This window comes from Tachysurus fulvidraco, chromosome 15, assembly GCF_022655615.1.
Source record: "Tachysurus fulvidraco isolate hzauxx_2018 chromosome 15, HZAU_PFXX_2.0, whole genome shotgun sequence".
Classification (NCBI taxonomy): domain Eukaryota; kingdom Metazoa; phylum Chordata; class Actinopteri; order Siluriformes; family Bagridae; genus Tachysurus; species Tachysurus fulvidraco.
Window position 1 is genome coordinate 14,836,083 of NC_062532.1, and position 20,969 is coordinate 14,857,051.

Consider the following 20,969-nt stretch of genomic DNA (forward strand, 5'->3'; position numbering starts at 1 on the left):
CTTCAGAGTTTATAAAACATGCTGAAAAAATTCATTCTGTTGAATAAGAAAGTCTTCCTGGTACTCCCAAGTCTGTAGTTCATTTCAGTTATTTTCCAAGCCAGCACTAGTGGGAATAGAACCACAATCAAACCAAACATGGAAACATGCTTTAACTGCTTGTGTTCTTTTTTCATGACACCACCACAAAGGAATATTCATTTTATAAATCTGTTCTGTGATCATTTTTATATTTTAATTATCTCAGCTACTCTGTTATTATTCCTGGCTACTTGCCTCAAAGCTGTTTTTGGAAATAGCTGGGAAAAGCACATGGACATGGACACATACTGTGGAAAATCTGAGGCAAGAACCTTTAAACTCTTTTACCCTCACTGGGGTTCCTAAAGGATATCAAATATTTTAACAAGAGCACTGCTTTTATTTGAAAATGCATGGCACAATGACAAGATATCAAGTGAATGATAAAGAAACTATAGCTGAATGACATATAGATTAAAACTCTGTTTGAAATGTTCTATGAATGAAAAGTTTGCACACACCATAGATTGATCCTAAAAAAAGGAAAATGTACCTATATTTTACAATTTTACAATCACCAAAAAAATTTGATTACCAAAAGACTGATTACAAAGTTGGAGGCATTTATGAAGAGAAAGCTTCCACATTTCCACAGAATTCTTCAGTTCTTAAATCTGATTGGTCAGAATGGGGTGATTGTGGTTTTACAGTATAACAAATGCTCTGACCGTAGTGCTGACTAAAATGAAAGTAATAATTGACACTCATTTTTAAACCATTAAAGTGGGAGGGTCATATGTTTCACCTTGTACAACAGAATGAAAAAAAATATTTGGCATGTAAATACAATGACTGATATGTTGATATAAATAAAAGGAGTATAAATATCCTGTTGAATAAAGTGCACATTAAAGTGTATTCTGCAAAGTGATTATTTTTTCTATCACTATCACACACAAAGGTGTTTTATTCATTACTTACAACAGATATTTTTAATTTATGCACTATTAATATCTTATAACTAAATGATATTTACAGTGGCCGGGAAGTGCAATTGTAGTTATTTGATTATTTATGTTAATAATAAAGGGATGCTTCTGGAGTGTCATTAAATGTCTTGTATACTACTGTATGTGTGTGTGTGTGTGTGTGTGTGTGTGTGTGTGTGTGTGTGTGTGTGTGTGTGTGTGTGTGTGTGTGTGTGTGTGTGTGTGCGTGCGTGCGTGCGTGCGTGCGTGCGTGCGTGCGTGTGGGTGTGTGTTTTCCATGCTGCAAGACTGAAAGTGGTTTGAAAAACTGGAGTGTAAACCTATAAATCTGTGCATGTTTGTGATTTGTATCTGGGTGTATTGCATAATTCATCTGTAGTCTGTGTGTGTGTGTGTGTGTGTGTGTGTGTGTGTGTGTGTGTGTGTGTGTGTGTGTGTGTGTGTGTGTGTGTGTGTGTGTGTGTGTGTGTGTGTGTGTGTGCTTATTTAAGCAATTAAGCTGTCAGATTTATAGAGTTATGATTAATGAAGACATGATTTGATGTAGCTCAGAGTTACAGGTGTCTCAGTGGAATGATTCTGAAAGTGGTTTGATCGCACAACTGTGTGTTTCGCTGGGAAAGTCCCCTAGCAACTAAATGCCTCTTTCACAGGTCCTCCCACCCTGCTGGCCAAATACAGTTGTGTACGCACACACACACACACACACACACACACACACACACACACACACACACACACACACACACACACACACACACACACACACACACACACACACAAGTTATTGAAACAAACGCAGTACTTTTTAGATGACTGGATTTCTTTTTTTTAAAAGGATACACATTGCATTGTAGTTCATATATGATCACCTTCGCTTTTCATTTTGTATTTCTCTTCTAATAGAAACCCACAAACTGAAAAATAAATATATTTTTATTAGAATGTAACAAACCAACAAAATTCAAGTGCAAAAAGCAAAGAAATATTTTAAATATTTTCAGCTTTAACAAGGGGAAAAAACAGAAAATGAAAATATTTGGTTACGAAAGTATACACACCCCTTAACAAAAATTTTAGAGTACATTTTGCTTTTGTTACAGGACTCAGAATTTTTGCTTAATAATTTTCCAATTTAGCACATGCCAATTATAATCCACTTTTCCTTGTAAAAGTTCTCCAGATCTATCAAATTTCCAGGGGATCTCCGGTGTAGAGCCCCTTCAGATCACTCCACAGGTTTTCATTTAGATCTGAGCTCTGACTGGGCCATACCCAAACATTGATCTTCTTCTTTATCGCGCTGGAAGGTGAAATCATTCTTCATCTCCAGCTGTCTAACAGAGGCCTGGGGGTTTTGTGCCAAAATACACTGGTATTTTTTAAAGAGCTACAGAATTTCTTCAGTTCCACCAGTTGAGGAGAATGATGCCCCCACTACCATGCATCAACATGAGGGTGAGGTTTTTTTAGGGGTCATAAGCTGTCATTTCTGTGTTTTTTTATGTGTTTGTTTGTTTGTTTGTTTGTTTGTTTGTTTGTTTGTTTGTTTGTTTATGTATTTTCAAAAACTAATCTTTTACAATAATGGTTAAAACGTTTTTCCTTGGTCTCATCAGACCATGACACATCTGGCCATATGTTTTGGTATGGTGCAGTGCACCTTAATTTCCATTTGCTAACAATATCCTTCACAGTATTCTATGCTACATGTTTTTGAATGGCTTTTGCACCCCTCTCTAGACTGATACCGGTTCACGATAGACCCTATGCATGCTTTGAAATCATTTGAGGAACATGACTTCAGCAGCCAGATTAAACAAACAGCTGATCTTTATTTGGGGTCTGATGACTTTTGTGCATGAGTTTAAAAAACTTTCAGTGCACAGTCACATGCCCCATTGGACAAGAGTATGCACAGTTTATAGCCAGTTTATTACAGTTTTTTTTTTTTAATAGTTGCAATATCACTTTGTGTGGAAAAACATTGGACTTTGAACATTGCAACATAAATAAATGGGGAAAAAAACATATACAAAAAAAAAACCCATCAACATAAGCGATGTGTCCTGTGTCAACACTGTTTGTTCTACAGAGGCTCAGGTTCATCATCACTGCTTGTTCTACAGAGGCTCAGGTTCATCACCACTGCTTGTTCTACAGAGGCTCAGGTTCATCACCACTGCTTGTTCTACAGAGGCTCAGGTTCATCACCACTGCTTGTTCTACAGAGGCTCAGGTTCATCAACACTGCTTGTTCTACAGAGGCTCAGGTTCATCACCACTGTTTGTTCTACAGAGGCTCAGGTTGCCTTAGATGAAGGAATGTGGCATTATAAACATGTCAAGTACAAAATGATTTGAGAGCCTCACCCACCTGCATTCCCAAGTTCTTCATAACGCAATAACCAGCAACCTGTTTCCTTTTTCAAGTGCGTACAACTTTAAGGAGTACATTTAAAAAAAAAAAAAATAGCTGCCAGGCAACAGTATTTAGCGATAACATTGCAATACATTATGTCAGAAAAGAGCTATAGTGCTGCTCTGCGCTTGCAGGATCATGAGAGAAGTAAATGAAAGTTGGCATAAAACTCACAGTGTCTGCTACATGCTTTCATCTGGGATTAAGATAACTGAATTCAAGCCAAATATTAGACAGATAAAGATGATGATGTGTGTGTGTGTGTGTGTGTGTGTGTGTGTGTGTGTGTGTGTGTGTGTGTGTGTGTGTGTGTGTGTGTGTGTGTGTGTGTGTGAGAGAGAGAGAGAGAGAGAGAGAGAGAGAGAGAGAGAGAGAGAGAGAGAGAGAGAGAGTGAGAGAGAGAGAGAGTTAAAGTTTCAGCAAAGGCCTTGTAAACAAATTCCCACAGAATAACTGCGTGAGAACAAAGAAAAACAGAAGAAAGTTGCCAGAATATGCTCATTTCATCAAAAGATATTACAGAAACTAGAGAAAAAAAGAAACAAAATACCTTGGCCTGAGACCTATAAATCCTTCTGCTTAATAAGAAACATTTGATACAATACATTCTTAATCATATCAGCCAAGGTTAATCAAAAACTTTTTCTACAATGCTATGTGAAATGAAATTTATTCCTGGATTTACATTAAAGGAGCAGCATGTAATTCCTATAGAACTCTGTTGTCTGTGAGGACAATTGTCAAACATGCTATATGTTTCCTTGAATGTTTACAGAAACCACATATTCACTATGAGGATCAGAAGGTTGAGTTCAAACCCGAGCACCACCAAGCTGCCATTGCTGGGAACTTGAGCAAGTATTTTAACCTTCAACTGCTCAATACAGTAAATGAGGGAGGTGCATGTTGGATGAAACATGCTGTAGTGTGTTTATACAGAGATTGGATCACACAGCAATATCCCTCAAGCCTTTTACTTATAGTTCCCTTCATTCATTTCTCAGATATACTGTATTTTGTTTTGCTTTTTATCCAGTGAATTTTTGTTTGGAGTTTTGTTGGCTGTTTCTTGCATCCAGATCGGATTTCCAACATAATTATATCATGACTTAAATCTTGTCTAGACAAATAATGATTATTGTGAATATTATCATAAGAACCTATTCTTTTTATTGTTATTGTTATAATTTATTGTTATAATCTATTTGCAGAGGAAGGCGCAGTGCAGAAAATTATCATGTAAGGTGCAAAAGAACAAAAAAACAATACAACAACACAACACAACAGCACCAGAAGCATGACAACATAGGGCACATAGAGAAATTTCAAGTAACAGTGATGATTAGGGAACACACACCAAAGTGGATGCTCAGCAGGACATGTGATGTGTTTAATGTGACATACAGGGGCTGATGTGTAATGTAATAAAGCTCTTATTCAGCATAAAAAAGTTATAACAAAATGTTTTATATTATTGGAGCAGAAAAAATGGACCATAACCAACAATATAGATTAATCAAGTATAAATACTTAGGTTTATTTATATACTGTACTGTATATGTACAGTTTTTAAGTACTGAAAAAGATTGTTGAAAAATGTCCTCATAGGATGTTAGGTGTGTTTCCATTCTCGCAACTTTAACTTTGTTAGACCGAGAGTAATTTGTCTTCCATCTCTAACAGGCATTTTTCCATTTATTATAATGACACCATTAGTATAGTGATCCATCAGTTGCTACAAGTCACTTCCTGTTTAAAAAGAAAGTCTGAAAATTCTTTGACACATTCAAGCTTTACAAGCAACTGGCTTTAAATTAATTTTGTGGACATTGTGAACAAAAGTCAGGTAGTGTGGTTTATTTCAGTCAGCTTCTAACTGCCGCTGTGATGTACATCCTCTCTGTGTATTGTGTTGTGCTATGAGGAATTGTGTGTGAAGGAGGGGGACTTCCACACGGTGTGGTATTAATATCTCTACAAAATGATGGCTGTGTACTTTATTCCTCTGACTATATATGAACTGAGGAAACACATGACCAACCACCTCCTTTAGTTCTCCCCACCCTTAACACAGACGTGCAACACACATACACATGGGTGAAAAATTAAATGCTTCATCAGCCTCTAAATTAGTGTCGGCAAAAAATTCCTCACTTTTATTGAACTGTACTTGAGATATGAACATCATTTTTCAAAGTTTTGATGATTAATGTGTTAGAGAGCACTAAATAACAGGTCTGTCTAAAAATTGATCTCTCTTCGAAGTGACATCTTGGTGTTCATCTGTTGATATCTGACAGCAAAGGACATGATTGTCATCTTCACAAAACTATTCAGTAAGCTTTTGTGCCATACAGACGGGAAGAAATTTGTATTCATTTTAGTGAGCCACCATTTTTCCTCTCACCTGTTGCTTACATACAAAATAACAATCTAATGATATGAATGCACAGATGCACAGCTCACTGTCATATATCAAGAATAAAAAATCACTTAAATACAAAACTCAACAAGAAAATTGAAAGCCCAGTACAGTGTAAGAGACACAGGTGTGTGTGTGTGAAATTTGTCTTTTCCCTCTTTGGGAAACGTCACATCCCGCCCCATGCTATGTTCTTCCTGTTTACGCAGCACCTTCCTGTGACCTCTCACCCTCCACCACTGACTGGTACGTGATCAGATGCTTCCAGTGCTGTTAAGATGATTCATGCTGAAAAGTGACAGTCTCCTTGCATTTTAATTCTGGGCCACTACAAGCCACTAGATTGACTTTGACGTGTAAGAACAAGTCTCTGGAACTGTACTGTTGAGATGTACACTGTTCAGAAGATATTCCCATAACTGGTGTTTGAACAATGGTCATGGAAATGGCTGTCTAACACATTGCTCCAGAATCTCTCACAGCTGTTCATTTGCATTTACATCTGCTGACTATGAAGCCCATAGTCCTTTATAGCACATAGAAAGCAAGAGGAAATCTTCGTCTGTGAGATCTCAGACTCAAGGGACCCTCCTGTCCCCACAGTACTTGTTTTGAGGTTTTCCCCCTGTTGTGTCTCTAGCTGCTGCACTACTGTTGTCTCGCATTGCAAACACAAAGCAGGTTGTGCGTGGGAACAATGTGAGTTGTCTGATTCTTAGGGTGGGCAGAAAAAACCTTGACTAGCCCAAGAGCACTGCCACCAGTGGAAGCGAGCACAAAAGACCTGTGCATTAGAGAGCCCTTCTACTCGACCCTGCAGGCCTTGACACTAAGCAGCATGCTGGGTGTAGTGCTTACAGCTTCCTGTGTCTGAGCGCTCTCTGTGTTAGGCAGTAATTTACAAATGTAGATTATAATTATTCAGTGTCTGTTGTTATGTAGGTGAAAGTACACATACCACCTACTGTTAAAGTGTTACAGCACTTTATGTGTGTGTGCACGTTTGTGTATACAGTATGTAAATACTTCACTCACACACTCACTGGTACCTGTATGGTATAAGAGCTACAGTATGTGTGTCTGGTATAACTATGTCCCTTCAGTATTTCACAATTTTGCAATAAGTGAAATTAATGCAAAATTAAGCAAAATCCATGATGTTCCTGAGGAGATCTAATTTTTTTTCTTTTTCCATTTTTTCAAATCTCAGATTTGCCCAAGACATTTAATGCTCAGCTAAATTGAATTTTACTATATCAACTGTAAGTTTCACAAATTTCAGAAAAGGCTCAAGAGTAGAACAATGTTTTTTTTTTTTGCATGCATTTATTTTACCTTTAATTCATTTACAGTTACATTTGTTGTTATGGAATATCCGTAAAGCAAGTTTCTCATGTTCCTTAAGTCCACAGGTCTGAAGATTTTCTAATGCCATAAGACTTAAAGAAAAGCTTTAACTTTGACACTGGAGACTCCTTTCAAATACGTTAAATGAACACTTTTACTTTAAACTTTAATAACGTTTTCTGTGGGTTTGGCCTTTAAACTATAAACCTGAAAATGTCAGTATCTCTGAGAGGAAAAAGCTGTGGAAGAAAAAGACACTTGATTGCAGAAGATATTAAAACATGTTCTAATAGCAGGTTCTTGAAAATTGAAGCAGCAATCATCCCTTTCAAGAATAATTATATATCAGTTTGGGAAAGCGCTATAAAATGGTGTGGGGAAAGCCTGTGGAAATATAATGTAGAACTGAATTGTTGTAAAAGAACAAGCTTACTGTAAAAAAGGAAATCCAACAATCCAACCTACTCCACTCCTTCTGTGCCGCCACACGCTCCTGGTTTCCTTCTCTTCTGTAGCTTCCGGCTCTATTTGGAGACTCCAGGTGCCTTCCTGTGTGTGCCATATTAACCCACACTCTAACCTCTACTTCTCTATGATATTTTATTTTCAGTAAGTCTATATAATCTCACACATATAAAGACATACAGTATAACAGTTTAACGCTGTCATACAATATAAACACTTCATCAATCTCCTTTACTTCTCCTTCATCTCTATAACTGTGACGTGCTCTTATCCCTCTTTCTCTCTATCCTCCCCTCCCTGGCTAATTTCTCTCCTCATCCAACAACAACACATCCTGCTGATTTCCTCACCATTCAGGAACAATAGGAGGATAGCTTTGATGGCGGGTGTAAAGTTGTCATAGGTGCGCAGCAAATTTTTATCCAAATGCTTCCACCACACTGCATTATGCTACACAATGCTGTTCTTATTAAGCGACTCTGGGTCTGTGTTTCCTTTCATTTATCACTTATCTGGATGTTCTTGCCATAAGCGATATTAACACTCTTACACAAGATAACTGCTTTAATTCTATTCAGTTCAATTCAATTTATTTGTATAGCACTTGTAACACTGGACATGGTCTCAAAGCAGCTTTACAGAAAAATAAAAACACAGAATAAAAATGACAAAGATTAAAACGTAACCCTAATTGGCAAACCTGAGGCAACGTTGCAAAATCTTTATCAAAATTATCCAAACTAGCCAACTAACTAAACAAAGTGTATTAGCATTAATGCTAGCAATTTAACTTAGCTAATATTTACATGAGCTCTCAATGAGTACCTAAATAATACATCACTAACTAACTGTATGTTAACAATATACATATAAACAAGTTTGTACATTTACATGCTTTCACAAGTCAGCCAACATGAGGCTAACAGTTTGGTTGCAGTTCAGGCTTTCTAGCCAGCTTGCTAATAGAAAGTTAGCTACTGTATTTGTTGTTTTAAATCAGAATTATCTGTTTAGTGACAGATAAATGGTTATATGATCATGTTTATGATTGGCTGGATAATTTCTATTTGTATATATAAATATATATATGTACACACAAACAGTTAAGCACTTGTTCACACACAGGAGCAATTTAAAGTAACCAAACCATATACTGCCAGTACAGTATGTATGATACTGGTACATTTATGGAAGCAAACCCACATGGACACAGAAATTATACTGAAGCTGTGAATCATGCCAGACCTGATAATATTTGTATTATTAAATTTGTACCAAGCAACTTTAAACGGTTTCTAGATATCGAATCCAGATTCAGATCTGTAGATGTATTGGAGTACACATGTTAGGAGTTTTCACTTCACATTTACTGTGAATAAGAAAAGCTGCAAAGAGAAGTGGTGTAATATTCTTTGATGATGTTTGAAGCTTGGGCCTCAAGTTCTTCTAATGTGTTAGCAATAAGTACAACACTTTTTTCTCTCTCCTTCATTCTCAATCTCTCAATGCCTCTATTTATTCCAGTAGACAGAAAGCCCTCTCCAGGTCATCACTGTGTTGTTATCCAGGTTGCCAATGGCAACACCCCACTACACCCCCCTCCCCCCAACCAACCCAAAATCTCTTTTGTCCATGCATCCACTGGGAGAGAGAGGAAGAAAAAAAGCTACAGATAGACAAATAGTCGAGTGATGAAGAGTGGTATAGTGTGTGGGTGGGGGAGAGAAAGGGAAAGATTAGTCACGCAAATGCCAGTGAGCACATGTGCACCCCCTGTTGGTGGGGTGAAACGTGTAGCCAGTAGGTGTATTGTGTCTCAGACAGAGATATGAGCTCAGACTGGCTCCCACTGCAGGGGAATTCTCAGGTGGCGACAGACTCCCTCTGTGTCCCCTTCATTCCTCTAGACTTCTGTCAGAGTTTCTTTTATTCACTTTCTCTCCCTCTCTCATTCCATGCCATACTATTCAGCATATTTTTTGACATAAACAATTATCCTTATTTATGCAATTCGTACAAGGATTTGTATTTAGCAATTTGTAAAATAACAGCAAACTGTCATTTTGCACAAGCTATCTTATTTATCTACTCATTTAATGACTTTCTTTACTTCTAAAGTCTAAAGAATAGTGTAACATCAAGTCTCCATCCATCCCTCCTTCCATCCATTCATTCATTCATTTGCTGTACTGGTGCTAATCAATCTCAGGGCACAATCACACACACATCCTCACATACACTCACACACCCATTCACATACTATACAGTAGATGATTCAGAGATAACAATCATCCTACAATGCATGTCTTTGGATTCAGGGAGGAAACCAGAGTACCTGGAGGAAATCCCCAAATCATGGGAACAACAATTCAAACTCCGCACCAAAACGGAAAAGGAACGAATCAAACCATAAACCCTGAGGTGTGAGGCAAATAATAAATAAATACAATAGAACAATAAAAAGCATTAATATACATAATCACAGATGAAAAGAGAACAAAGCTTAAAACAGCAGATCTCAAAAAGACTCAAACTCCTGGGAGACAAATAGAAAGGCAACCGATGAACCCTGAGGAAAAGTGTGTGGTTCTAATGTGTGAAGGGAAAATAAGGACACATTAGAAATACTGGCAGTTAGATAAGAAGACAGCTGGGTTATGGCCTGAGAAATGCAGAAACACTGGAATATATTTTTTTTAAGTGCAAACTTACTTTTACGTGTTTCTCACTCTTATATCATAAATATCATTATCATTATAACACTTCAAAATCTGGTTCATTCCAAAATCTACTAAAAGGCACTAACACACTGACTGTAGAAAAGCAATTGTTACATATTGATTTAATTGGCTTTTTATAACATGATAACATGAAGTTCTAAATTAAATACAAAAATAGAAAAATATTACCCCTCACATTAGGCGATTCCAATCTTTACAATGTCAGCTACATGTTGGCCTCAGGGTTAATTGAATCTAACAGACCTGTATATGTTTGATCAAAGTATAAAGTATTACTGTATGAAGAGGAAAACTTTGCTTGGCCTGTTTTTGAAGTCACATTTCTTAGATTGGTTCTTGCAGAAAACCTAGCCAAGGATAGATCAGAAATAAAACACATAAAAAATGTTCAGATCTATAAAATATATTTGTGTAGTGCTGTATATATGTGTAATAGGTTAAAAAATTATTTAAAAAAAAAAAAAAAAAAATTGACCAAGCAGAGACTGGAATATTACCAAAAGTATTATATTATGTTAGAGTTTATATTTGATATGAGAGTCTGGAATTCTGGAGTTGGGGTCCTGCTAGGTTTCTAAATGCAAGTGAATTTATTAATAAAATTCTGATAAGTTTTCTATATCGAGGATTTATATGTCTATACATTTTAGAAATTTACTCAGTTAAAGATAATTATACTTTTTTTATAACCTAATTGTGTACTTATTGCTGATCCAGTTCCTTAGCTATTTTTTTTTATCACAGCATAAATTTATCTTTGTAATGGATACAATAGCACTTCTATTCAGGGAAGATTTACATTAAATCTAATGTTCATACAGTGTGAAAATAAGCACTTCCTCTTTCTTTTGCTCTGCATTAAGGTGAATGAGATTCAGAGGTAAAATCAACCAAAGCAGTAGTGCTGATATAGCATGATAACCTTATACTTGTGTTAGCCTTTTTGTTATATTGTAGACCTTCTGGAGTCTCCAGAGGTTAATAAAAGCATATTTCATCTGGATTGCCAGTTCTATATCCTATCCTCAGACCTACTTAAGACAACAACCATTCATGCGTTTGCTGTCCCTGCTTCTTTGTCTTCGAGTTATTTTCACTTTTTTTGCGCAGAAGATAATCTCATCTTGATAATCTGGAGACTCACACTTCCAAAATCTGGTGCCATATTCACAATACAGCCAGTTTAAAAACTGCACATTCATAAAGCACTAGTGAGTGTCTACTTTCATCAGAGTGATTAGCCGCTACTGTAGAGTGTGACATGACAAAGAAATTCAATGCTAAACATGAGAACAAATGAAATCTTTTGGTCTATGTTAAAAATAGGGAGCATGAGCCATAGTTCTGCAGATCTACCAAGAGAACAAGCATAAGAAATGGTTTTGAATGTCTATTCCTATCAATTTTGTTTAGATGACTGGAAACTAAGATGAAAATGTAATGAGGTATTTCAAAGTTTAAACACAAGAATGATTGTTGAGAATCTGTGAGCAAGATGTGTCATAAACAGGCAATAGTCAGAAAACAAAAAGACTGACATTGCTTCTTGGTGAAGTGTGTCTTGAACTTCATCTGTGTTGCTCCATGTGACCAGCAAGTCAGTAGTGATGTCATTGTATTAGATGTAATGAACAAGAAAACCAAACATTTCCAATCAACCACATATATTGTAAATACACACACACGCTTTAACAGAGGAAACTGTAATACAATGATAACAGCTCTGAATACAATAGTACCCAGCAACACACTCATACCGACAAGCCCAGTTTAGCTCTGAGAGGTCACACTCACATGCTCACACTTCTAACACAAAACTCACAGGAAATATCAGTAAATCATGAGAGGAGAGGAGAGGAGAGGAGAGGAGAAGTTTCTCTCTATGTCCTTTAGCAGGAGTAGCATGGAGGATCACTGACATTCTAAAGTTCTGTTCTGGGCATGTGAGACAGAGACTACTGGGAGAATTCAGATCTTCACGGGGATTAGTTTGTCATATTAATATAATGAATGCTTGTGTTTCTGCATGCTTTATTATTAATTTCCATGTGTCTAGTGTCTGTAAGTGAAATTTCAGTTCCAAGGAATTCGAATAAGTAGTTGTATAAAAATTAATACAGATTTTTCTGAAATACAATAAACTACAGAGTGTCCCAAAAGAGACCATACACAGAGGAAATGAAGACTTTCAGCAAAATAATCATTTACAATGTCATTTACAAAACATCCTCTATGTGATTGCTGTTTCTGCCAGCTCTCTAAAAAATGTTTATTAAGACATTTTAATAAAAACTGTTAATGAATGGTGAGACTTTTGGGACATCATCTACATCATCATAATAAACTGAACTTAGCTATGATATTTACAACAATCATATACCGAAGTATTAGGATAAAAACTCATGCATCAAGATTCTCATTCTCAGATGTTCTTTAGAAGGAGTCTAGTGTGTCAGCGCTTTATACAGTAAATCACATGTAAAGCTTTCCAAATTGGAAAAGTCTTGAAGGACAGAAAACACCATGTTGTGCTTTATTTCTTACTTAACTGTAATGAAGAATTGTACTGAGTTATAAAATGCACCTGTATCTTTTGTACAAACTCACTTTTATAAACAACGGACAGAACAGGAGGGTTAAATGTAACACATATGTTCTGCACTGTGAAACCTCCTTTTTGAGTCTTTGAGAAAAGTGCAGTGATCTGGCACAGGTGTCCTATGTCTGGACGTCTGGCTTCTAAAACTAGGCGCAGGTCTAAAATGTCATGTTGGTTATACAGTATAACAGAAATGTTGTACATTTTGCCCCAAAGTCTGTCCTCCACCATGGTTCCTAAAGGCCTCTGGACAGACAAAAGGTCAGTGCATTCAAAGAAAAAGGTCTCGCCACTGATGCTGGCGTCATGCAAAGGTTAGCACACAAAATAGCAAAACATTTCTACAGACTATTTTAAGAAAATAAAACGATGAGGTCGAAGATCTTAATGAAAAAATTTATTCCAGCATACTTTGGGTTCATTGGAGTCAAGAAGAACACAAATCCTGCTCAAGCATTTTATACTATTTTTCCGCTTTGTAGATTAAATGGGGTTTCACTTTACTATACTATGAGGTATAGTAAATGGGGTTACTATACTATAACTCAAATATATATGAATAATAATAAATGCCTCCATAACCATGACATTCACATTACTTAGTACTTAACAAAACAGCTAACATAAATTAAACATGAATTAAAAATCTGATATTTTCTCCAGAAAAATTATACAGACTTTTTTTTTTTTTAAAATAAAAAAATTAAATGAAAAATAAACAAATAAATAAATATATTTTATAAATAAAAAATGGAATAAATAACTAAATAAATACCACTTTAAAAACACCATATATATATATATATATATATATATATATATATATCTATATATATATATATATATATACACTAATTGAAAGATGCAAATTTCACACAGAAATGAATGGAATTAAAATATTTAGTAAACCCATAAATGAAGTGTACTACAAAACTAGTTTGTCACTAAACAAAAAGCGATGACCTGCATACAGAGCAGTAATATAGAGACAGTAGTGAATCATGTAGTTGTAGTTGAGCTCCACCATCAAAACACGTTTCATCTCGTTAGAAAGCACATGGAAATATAAGGAAGTAATATAATGCACATGGAGAGATCATATAGTTCATTAACACAGAAAAACTATTGAAATACCCGTACAAATGATCAGAACACCCACTCTGACAATCAGTGTTTACTGGGTGCAATCCTGTTCATACTGTGTCTAACAATCGCCGTGACATTAGTGTTTTTGAACCCACGGAGCTACAACATATGCGCAGCCGTTCCAACTCAGCACGTGACAGCGCGACTGGCGCAGCCAATAGGAAGCGCGATCTCATTAACGCATTATTTAAATTAAAGTACCCTCGATCTTTAATACTCATCTCGTTATGTATACTGATAAAACAACGAAGGATAAGTATATTTTCTATACACACTGGATCTCGATAAACCAGATATACAAGTTTAAAATATTTATATTTCTATATACTGCACAAATCACAAAATCATTTTTGGGGCGGGGGGCGGGGATGTGTATGGGCGCGCGCACGCTTATTGCATATCACTGAATTTCACCAGAATGTTCTAGAATTTGCGCGTGACCACTTGTCTACTTTTGAATTTAAACGCTCGAGGTCTGCGCGTGTTTAAGGGTCTGCAACTCTTCTGATCGTACGTGGTAACGAAGATACTGTAGAAGAACTCGAGATATCAGGTATTTATATAGTGTAAATTATATAGGCTATTTGTATAGACTTGTTTTTAATTATTATTATTTTTTTAATTTATTTTCCACTCAGGAGGTCAGCCAACTCTGGACACCCGTTGCTAGCCTGTTGTTGATGGCATTTTTTTTTACTTCTTAATATTTAATTATTTATTTATTTATGTATATTTATTCAAAAAATATGTTTAACAAATAATTTGGTAATGAAGATGGAGGAATTTGTTAGATAGCTTCCCTGCTAACTAGTTGATCGCTATAGATCAACTGTCACGATCTAGTTAACAATTGTCTAGATGGATAAACATCTACAGTATAGTTCAATAACGCTTAGCTTCTATCTGTTATCAAATCATTTAGCTGAGATGGACGACAATGAATTACTTCTCTCCATCGGGATCAACCCCACAATGTTTCCCAGCAAGTTGTGGCATTTGGTGAATGATCCTCAGATTTCCTCAATCTACTGGGATGAAAGTGGGGAAGGAATTCTGATCTGTAAGAAGACCTTCAAAGCTGAAGTGTTATTTACAGCCAACAAGATGAAAAAGTACTTCAAAACGACAGATTTCATCAGTTTTCTTCGCCAACTAAATCTGTATGGCTTCAAAAAAGTGTACCCAGACTATGAGATCTCGATGATGCAAGTGGGCAAAATTCATCACTTTTACAACCCGAACTTCAAACGGGATTACCCAGAGCTTATGGTCAACCTAACACGACTCACGCCTTCCAACAAGGCCAAGCTTGCCGCTGGGTTAGAAGTATCCAAACAGCCAGGACGTTTAAAGAACTCTGCAGTGGTCGGTCAGTAGATGGGCAGAACAAACTATAATTAATTCTTTCATTCATCTTTAGTAACTACGTTGCTCTGGTCATTTTCAAGGTGACTCCAGAGACTATCAAAATAAAACTGGGTGCTCTGATAGGGACGCCAGCCAATCATTTACATTTGTACCTATGTGCTATTTATTAACATAACCAATCCAGATCCTGGCATGTAATCTTGGAGGATGTAGGAGGTATAAAATCTAAGTACATTAAGCAGCAGACAGTACAGTACATGCAGACATTAATGTGAGCTAAGGTTTAAAACAGGGTTCTTTGGATCTATATTGTGACAACACTACCCAGTACCCCACAAGTGTAGTGGCTGAGCTAGCACAAGTACTCGGAAAACTGTCCATTTAGGAAAGGTCAATTTTCCATCAAGTAAGTAATTGAATGAATGATTAGAATTTATAGAAAAATGCATGTAGGAATGCAATCTAACCATAGTCCACAGATTCCTTGGCCCTGTGTGCAAATTCAGACCTCTTGGACCTTTTCACCTTCCTCCCCATTCTCCATAACATTTTAGACCAGGTCATTTGAAAAAAATTTGTAAAAATGTGTAGGAATTTGTAGAGAAAAGAGAAAAAGTGTCGGCTAGCTAACGTTGTTGCCTTGGCATTCATCAGTATTTTTATTACTTTTCTTTCATTAATGTATGATTTGTCTCTGTCTGGTCAGGCACAGTTGAGCATCGAGAAACTCCTTATCACCGGTACTCTCAGCGTGTAAAACGGTCCTACACAACAACCAAAACCTTCCAGGCATTTGTAACAGGTCATGATGAATCAAGCTCTGATTTCAGTCGCTTCCGGATGGCTTTACCGTGGACATATCCATCTAGTCCAATGCAACAGGGCTCAGACTGTGCAGTGCCTGATGGTAATTTAGGTGCCTTCATACCTCATTACTCACAATGCATTTTTTAGTAATTAGTTTAATTACTCTAAGTCTACTATACAGCCAAGTTGCATGCTGCTGTAGCAAATACAATAGTATTGGGCATTAGTATGATGTATGCTTGCATGCAATTTGGGATGTAGCCTAGTCCATTGTTTCACAACTTCAGTGTTGACAGAAAACAGCTATTTGTCTTACCTGCATGAGTATCACTTTATCTATCCAATTTTTCCCCAAATATAGATTTTTAGAAAATATACATTTTGATATATAAATTAAGGAAATATAAAATTAAGTAAAAAATTTTGTTCCATAAGCAGGCACTATAACCAGAAAGTCCCACAATGCCTTGCATAAACTGCTTGTTAACAAAATGCAAGTGACAGCAGCGCATTTACTTTTGTTTGAAATCCTTTATATCCTAATCCATTGTTTGAAATCCTCCATATATGGTTTTTCATATATAATATTTTAAGTGTTATTTGTGGCGCTGTATGCACATAATGTATGTTGTTGTGATGGACTCTTAATTTGGCCAAACAGTATATTGGTCAGGCTTTACATTGCACATCATTTATTTCCGTGTCCATTGAGTGTTTATAATCAGAATCAGAATACTTTACTAAACCCCAGGGAGAAATTGTGTAACAAAGTTATTTTTAAACATGATATTTCACCTTAGTCTAGTAGATGGACAGTAGGAGCTGCACTGTATTGTAATATTGTTCCAGAATAATGTATTAGTGAGATGATGGTAACGTTACCCAACAGTTAGCTGTTTTCCAGCCTTCATTGTTTTGTGTTTGTTTTGTTGCAGAGTATCAGTGCTGTATCCCAGGCTCTTTGGATTTAAACATGCCCTGCTCCCAAGAAGATGTCACCTACGCTCGTCGTGGCTATTATCCTGTAAGAGCTAAGAAATTTTTTTTTAGTTTACGTACTAATCAAAAGGAAGTGTCAGAGCATTTAATTTAGCCTGTGCAGCTACAATATGGTTTGATAGAAATGTAAATGTAAAACCTTAATGTGTGCTGTAACACAGTATTTTATCACTTATTGTCCAGGACAACTCATTTAGCCACCTCCAGGACCAGAATCCAAACTGGCAAGCAAGTGTTGCTCCAGATCCCTGGGAAAGTTACAAGAACCTGGGCACTGTTTTCAATGTGGAAGATGAAGTGCAGGTCAGATTAGGCAGAACATTGCAAGTCAGATAAGATGTAAAAATAAAATCTTAATGTGTGCTGTAACACAGTATTTCACCATTTTTTGTCAAGGATTACTCATTAAGCCACCTCCAGTACACTGACCAGAAACCAACTTGGCAAGAAAGTGTTGCTCCAGACCCAAGGAAAAGTTACATGAACCTGGAAACTGTTATCGTAGTGGAAGATGAAGTGCAGGTCAGATTAGGCAGAATGTTGCGGATCAGATAAGATGTAAAAATAAAAAAAATATGTGTGCTGTAACACAGAATTTTACCAATTATTGTCCAGGACTCCTCAGACAGCCATCTCCATCGCACTGGTCAGGCTCGAAACTGGCAATCAGCTGATGCTCCATATCCCAGGAAGAGTCACATGAACCTGGGCACTGTATTCAGAGTTGAAGATGAAATGGAGGTCAGATTACTGTGTACAGAAAGTATTATTATACAATTAAATCAGATTTAAGTGTATGTACTAAACGGACCAAAACTCTGTATACATTACCAGGTTTTCCATTTAACTCTGATATATATTGTCCGAATATATAGTTTTATCCGAAAACAAATAATTATTCTTTATTTTCTAAACATTGTGATATCTTGCTATGTCCTTCATTTTCGTTTTTTTCACGTGCTGCCGTATTTCATCCAAACATGAACATGTGTGCTTCTAAAATACACTGATAATTGTAGCTGTCACCACACAGCAGTGATGCACCTTGAGAGAATTTTTATTTTGACTTTAAATTAATTTTTTTTTTTTTTTTTTTTTTTTACAAAAGTGCAAGGTAATGAAAATCACTAAAACCACAGCCTAACCATAAATGTAAATCAGCATGTGAAACTAGTCAGCTCATAAAGTGCTGTTAATCTATACTATTTACTAAGCAACCTCTGTACTTTGCACCTGCTTTAACATGAACAAAGCATGACTGAAGACAGTTACAAATTTGTTGATGATTTTTTTTTTTTAAATCTAGTCTAACTAATGCAATAGAGATTGCATGCATTGGAAGTGATAATGAAGAGAACACCTCTGTGAGCGGTATCCAAATGTCATAGTGTGACTACATTGTGACACCAAAACTGATTTGTGTTTGTGTTTATTCCATGTTATGCAAAGCATTAGTGTGTGCAAATTTGTATGTTTGTATCCTTATTCAGGTTGCTGCCTTCATCACTGTGCTCAGCAATGAAAAGCCACCTCGGATGACAGTTAATTATCAAAATTAAAATCATCTTCAGAATTTCCTGAATTTTTTTTTTAATAAAAAGATGTCTGTGCATATACTGGACACTGGAAGCAGAGCCTTTTGTCTTTACAGTGAGTAAAAGCAGAATGTGAGGTGTCCTTGCACAATAAGCATGGTGCATCATTGAAGCCTGGAATTCTGGACATGTTGCTTCTCTTCCTGCTCTCCTTGATGGTCTGTGCTTTTGCCACTATTTGCCACTCTCCAGCATTCAGATCACATTTTCTGACTGTTTTGAATAGGGTAAATCCTTTTCAGCTTTATCTGAGCATAGGCTAGGACTCACATGTACCTCATTCACAGTGAGTTTCTTTTCACATGTAGGCAATCTAAACAATTTCCTTTTCCCACGGCTCTTAGACTGTTCTCTGAATGATATTCATTCAGAATCTCTTGCATTTCATAAGCGATCCATTTGTCTATGTTTTCTGAATGAAATGTAACCACTAGTTCTGTGTTTGGACAATTTCTAATGAACATGCATGCAAATTCACTCAGTTGATTGTCCAACACCTTCGTCTGTTGTATTAGTCATTCTGCTGTAATATCAGCAGTATGGTTTATACAGTACTTATGGTTTATACTAACCCTAACCAGTAATCAAAGGAATTCTACTCATGTTCTGGAAGAGTAATGTAGAAATCTTGCAGTGGGATAGGAGAATACTACTGGCAACTGAAATTCTAACGTAATAAGGTGGATTGCATCAGAATTGTTTTAATATCCAACTCACTATACAGTAACCCCACTTTAACAATATTAACAGACCTCTCCCTCAACCAACAGTAACTGGGTTGCCTACAATATGTAATGGGATCCAGAAAACCTTATGTTAGCCATAATCATGTAATAAGAACATATGAGCGAGAAACTGCTGTGAAACCTTGTCAATATAACTATCAAAACACTTCAGAGTATCCATTTGAGAGTCTCTACCCAGGAAATCATTTAAATTCCAGAAATATCTAATGAAAGCTTAGCTTACAATCCTGTGCGATGAAGACAGGTTCGCCGCCGATGTTTGGACGATCTTTGATCACCTTGACAGACGTCTTGAGTCACGGCACCAATGTGACCTTTATTTTTCTTTCTCTCTGACCCTGTCTCACCCTTCAACAGGACACATACTCTGAGTATGGATGATATTGAATTTATTTTCCTTGCGCACACATAGAGAGTCAGTATTGAATCATGTAGTTGTAGTAGAGGTCCACACACAGCAGTTTTTTTCCTTTGCTCTGCTGCTCTCAGTCTACTCTAAACACTCTAAGTCTCATATTTGTTGGGTTTCACATATATTTCTTTGCTAATATTGTACTATACCTGTACTGTATATTACATATAGAAAATGCATCATGTGCAAAAATGCCTAAAGACTTAACAAAGCCACCCTGTGTTTACACTAAGGAAGATTATGTTTAATCCAGGAAGGCTTTGATCATTGCAAAACTCCTCCAGTCTGAGTGTGAGAAAAAATTTAACTTTAGACGTTCAAAAGGAGGAAAATTCTCTTCAGATACACACAGATGTCTTTAGTGGGTAATTACTGTTTTTCCTGTATTCTCACTAAGGTAGCAGCCGCAGTGAAACATAGAAAACAGAAAATATTGATAATTGCTAGTGACATTGTTTAATATCTAACAGTCCAGATTAAAAGAAAGTGTGCAAAGTACAAAGAAATTTAAACAATGTTTTGCGGAAGTGCTGGAAGATTATTTGTTAATGAAGCACTTCTTACAAATGAGAGCATCAGGACCAGTTAAAGCTTAGGAAGAATATTAGTACAACGCAGGAGTTTTTTCTGCCGCTTCAGACAGCTAGATTACTGTGAAAGTTCCTGAATGGTTTAGTGGTCCATGTCTGAATGAGTGTGTTTGTCTGTGACTGTGACTGTGTGTGTGTGTGTGTGTGTGTGTGTGTGTGTGTGTGTGTGTGTGTGTGTGTGTGTGTGTGTGTGTGTGTGTGTGTGTGTGTGTTTAGAGTGTCTTGTGGAAAAGATTTTTTGAATATTTTAGGTTTGTTATTTTATGTTACACACCTTTTCCACTTAGGATTAGTGTATTG

At 36.4% G+C, this 20,969-nt stretch overlaps 1 protein-coding gene across 2 annotated transcripts; it reads left to right on the forward strand.

The window, feature by feature from the left end:
* Window positions 1–14,550: 14,550 nt before the first annotated feature.
* On the forward strand, window positions 14,551–18,947 carry LOC113638049. 2 transcript variants are annotated; one of them, XM_027139023.2, is made up of 8 exons: window positions 14,551–14,705; window positions 15,075–15,521; window positions 16,227–16,436; window positions 17,263–17,351; window positions 17,510–17,629; window positions 17,723–17,848; window positions 17,942–18,067; window positions 18,817–18,947. In XM_027139023.2, the coding sequence occupies exons 2-8, from the start codon at window positions 15,080–15,082 to the stop codon at window positions 18,883–18,885; spliced, it is 1,182 nt and encodes a 393-aa protein (XP_026994824.1). In that variant the 5' UTR covers window positions 14,551–14,705; window positions 15,075–15,079; the 3' UTR covers window positions 18,886–18,947. The 2 variants fall into 2 exon arrangements, with proteins under 2 accessions (XP_026994824.1, XP_026994825.1); XM_027139024.2 differs by having other exon boundaries at window positions 14,552–14,705; window positions 16,227–16,427.
* The last annotated feature ends 2,022 nt before the right edge of the window (window positions 18,948–20,969 follow it).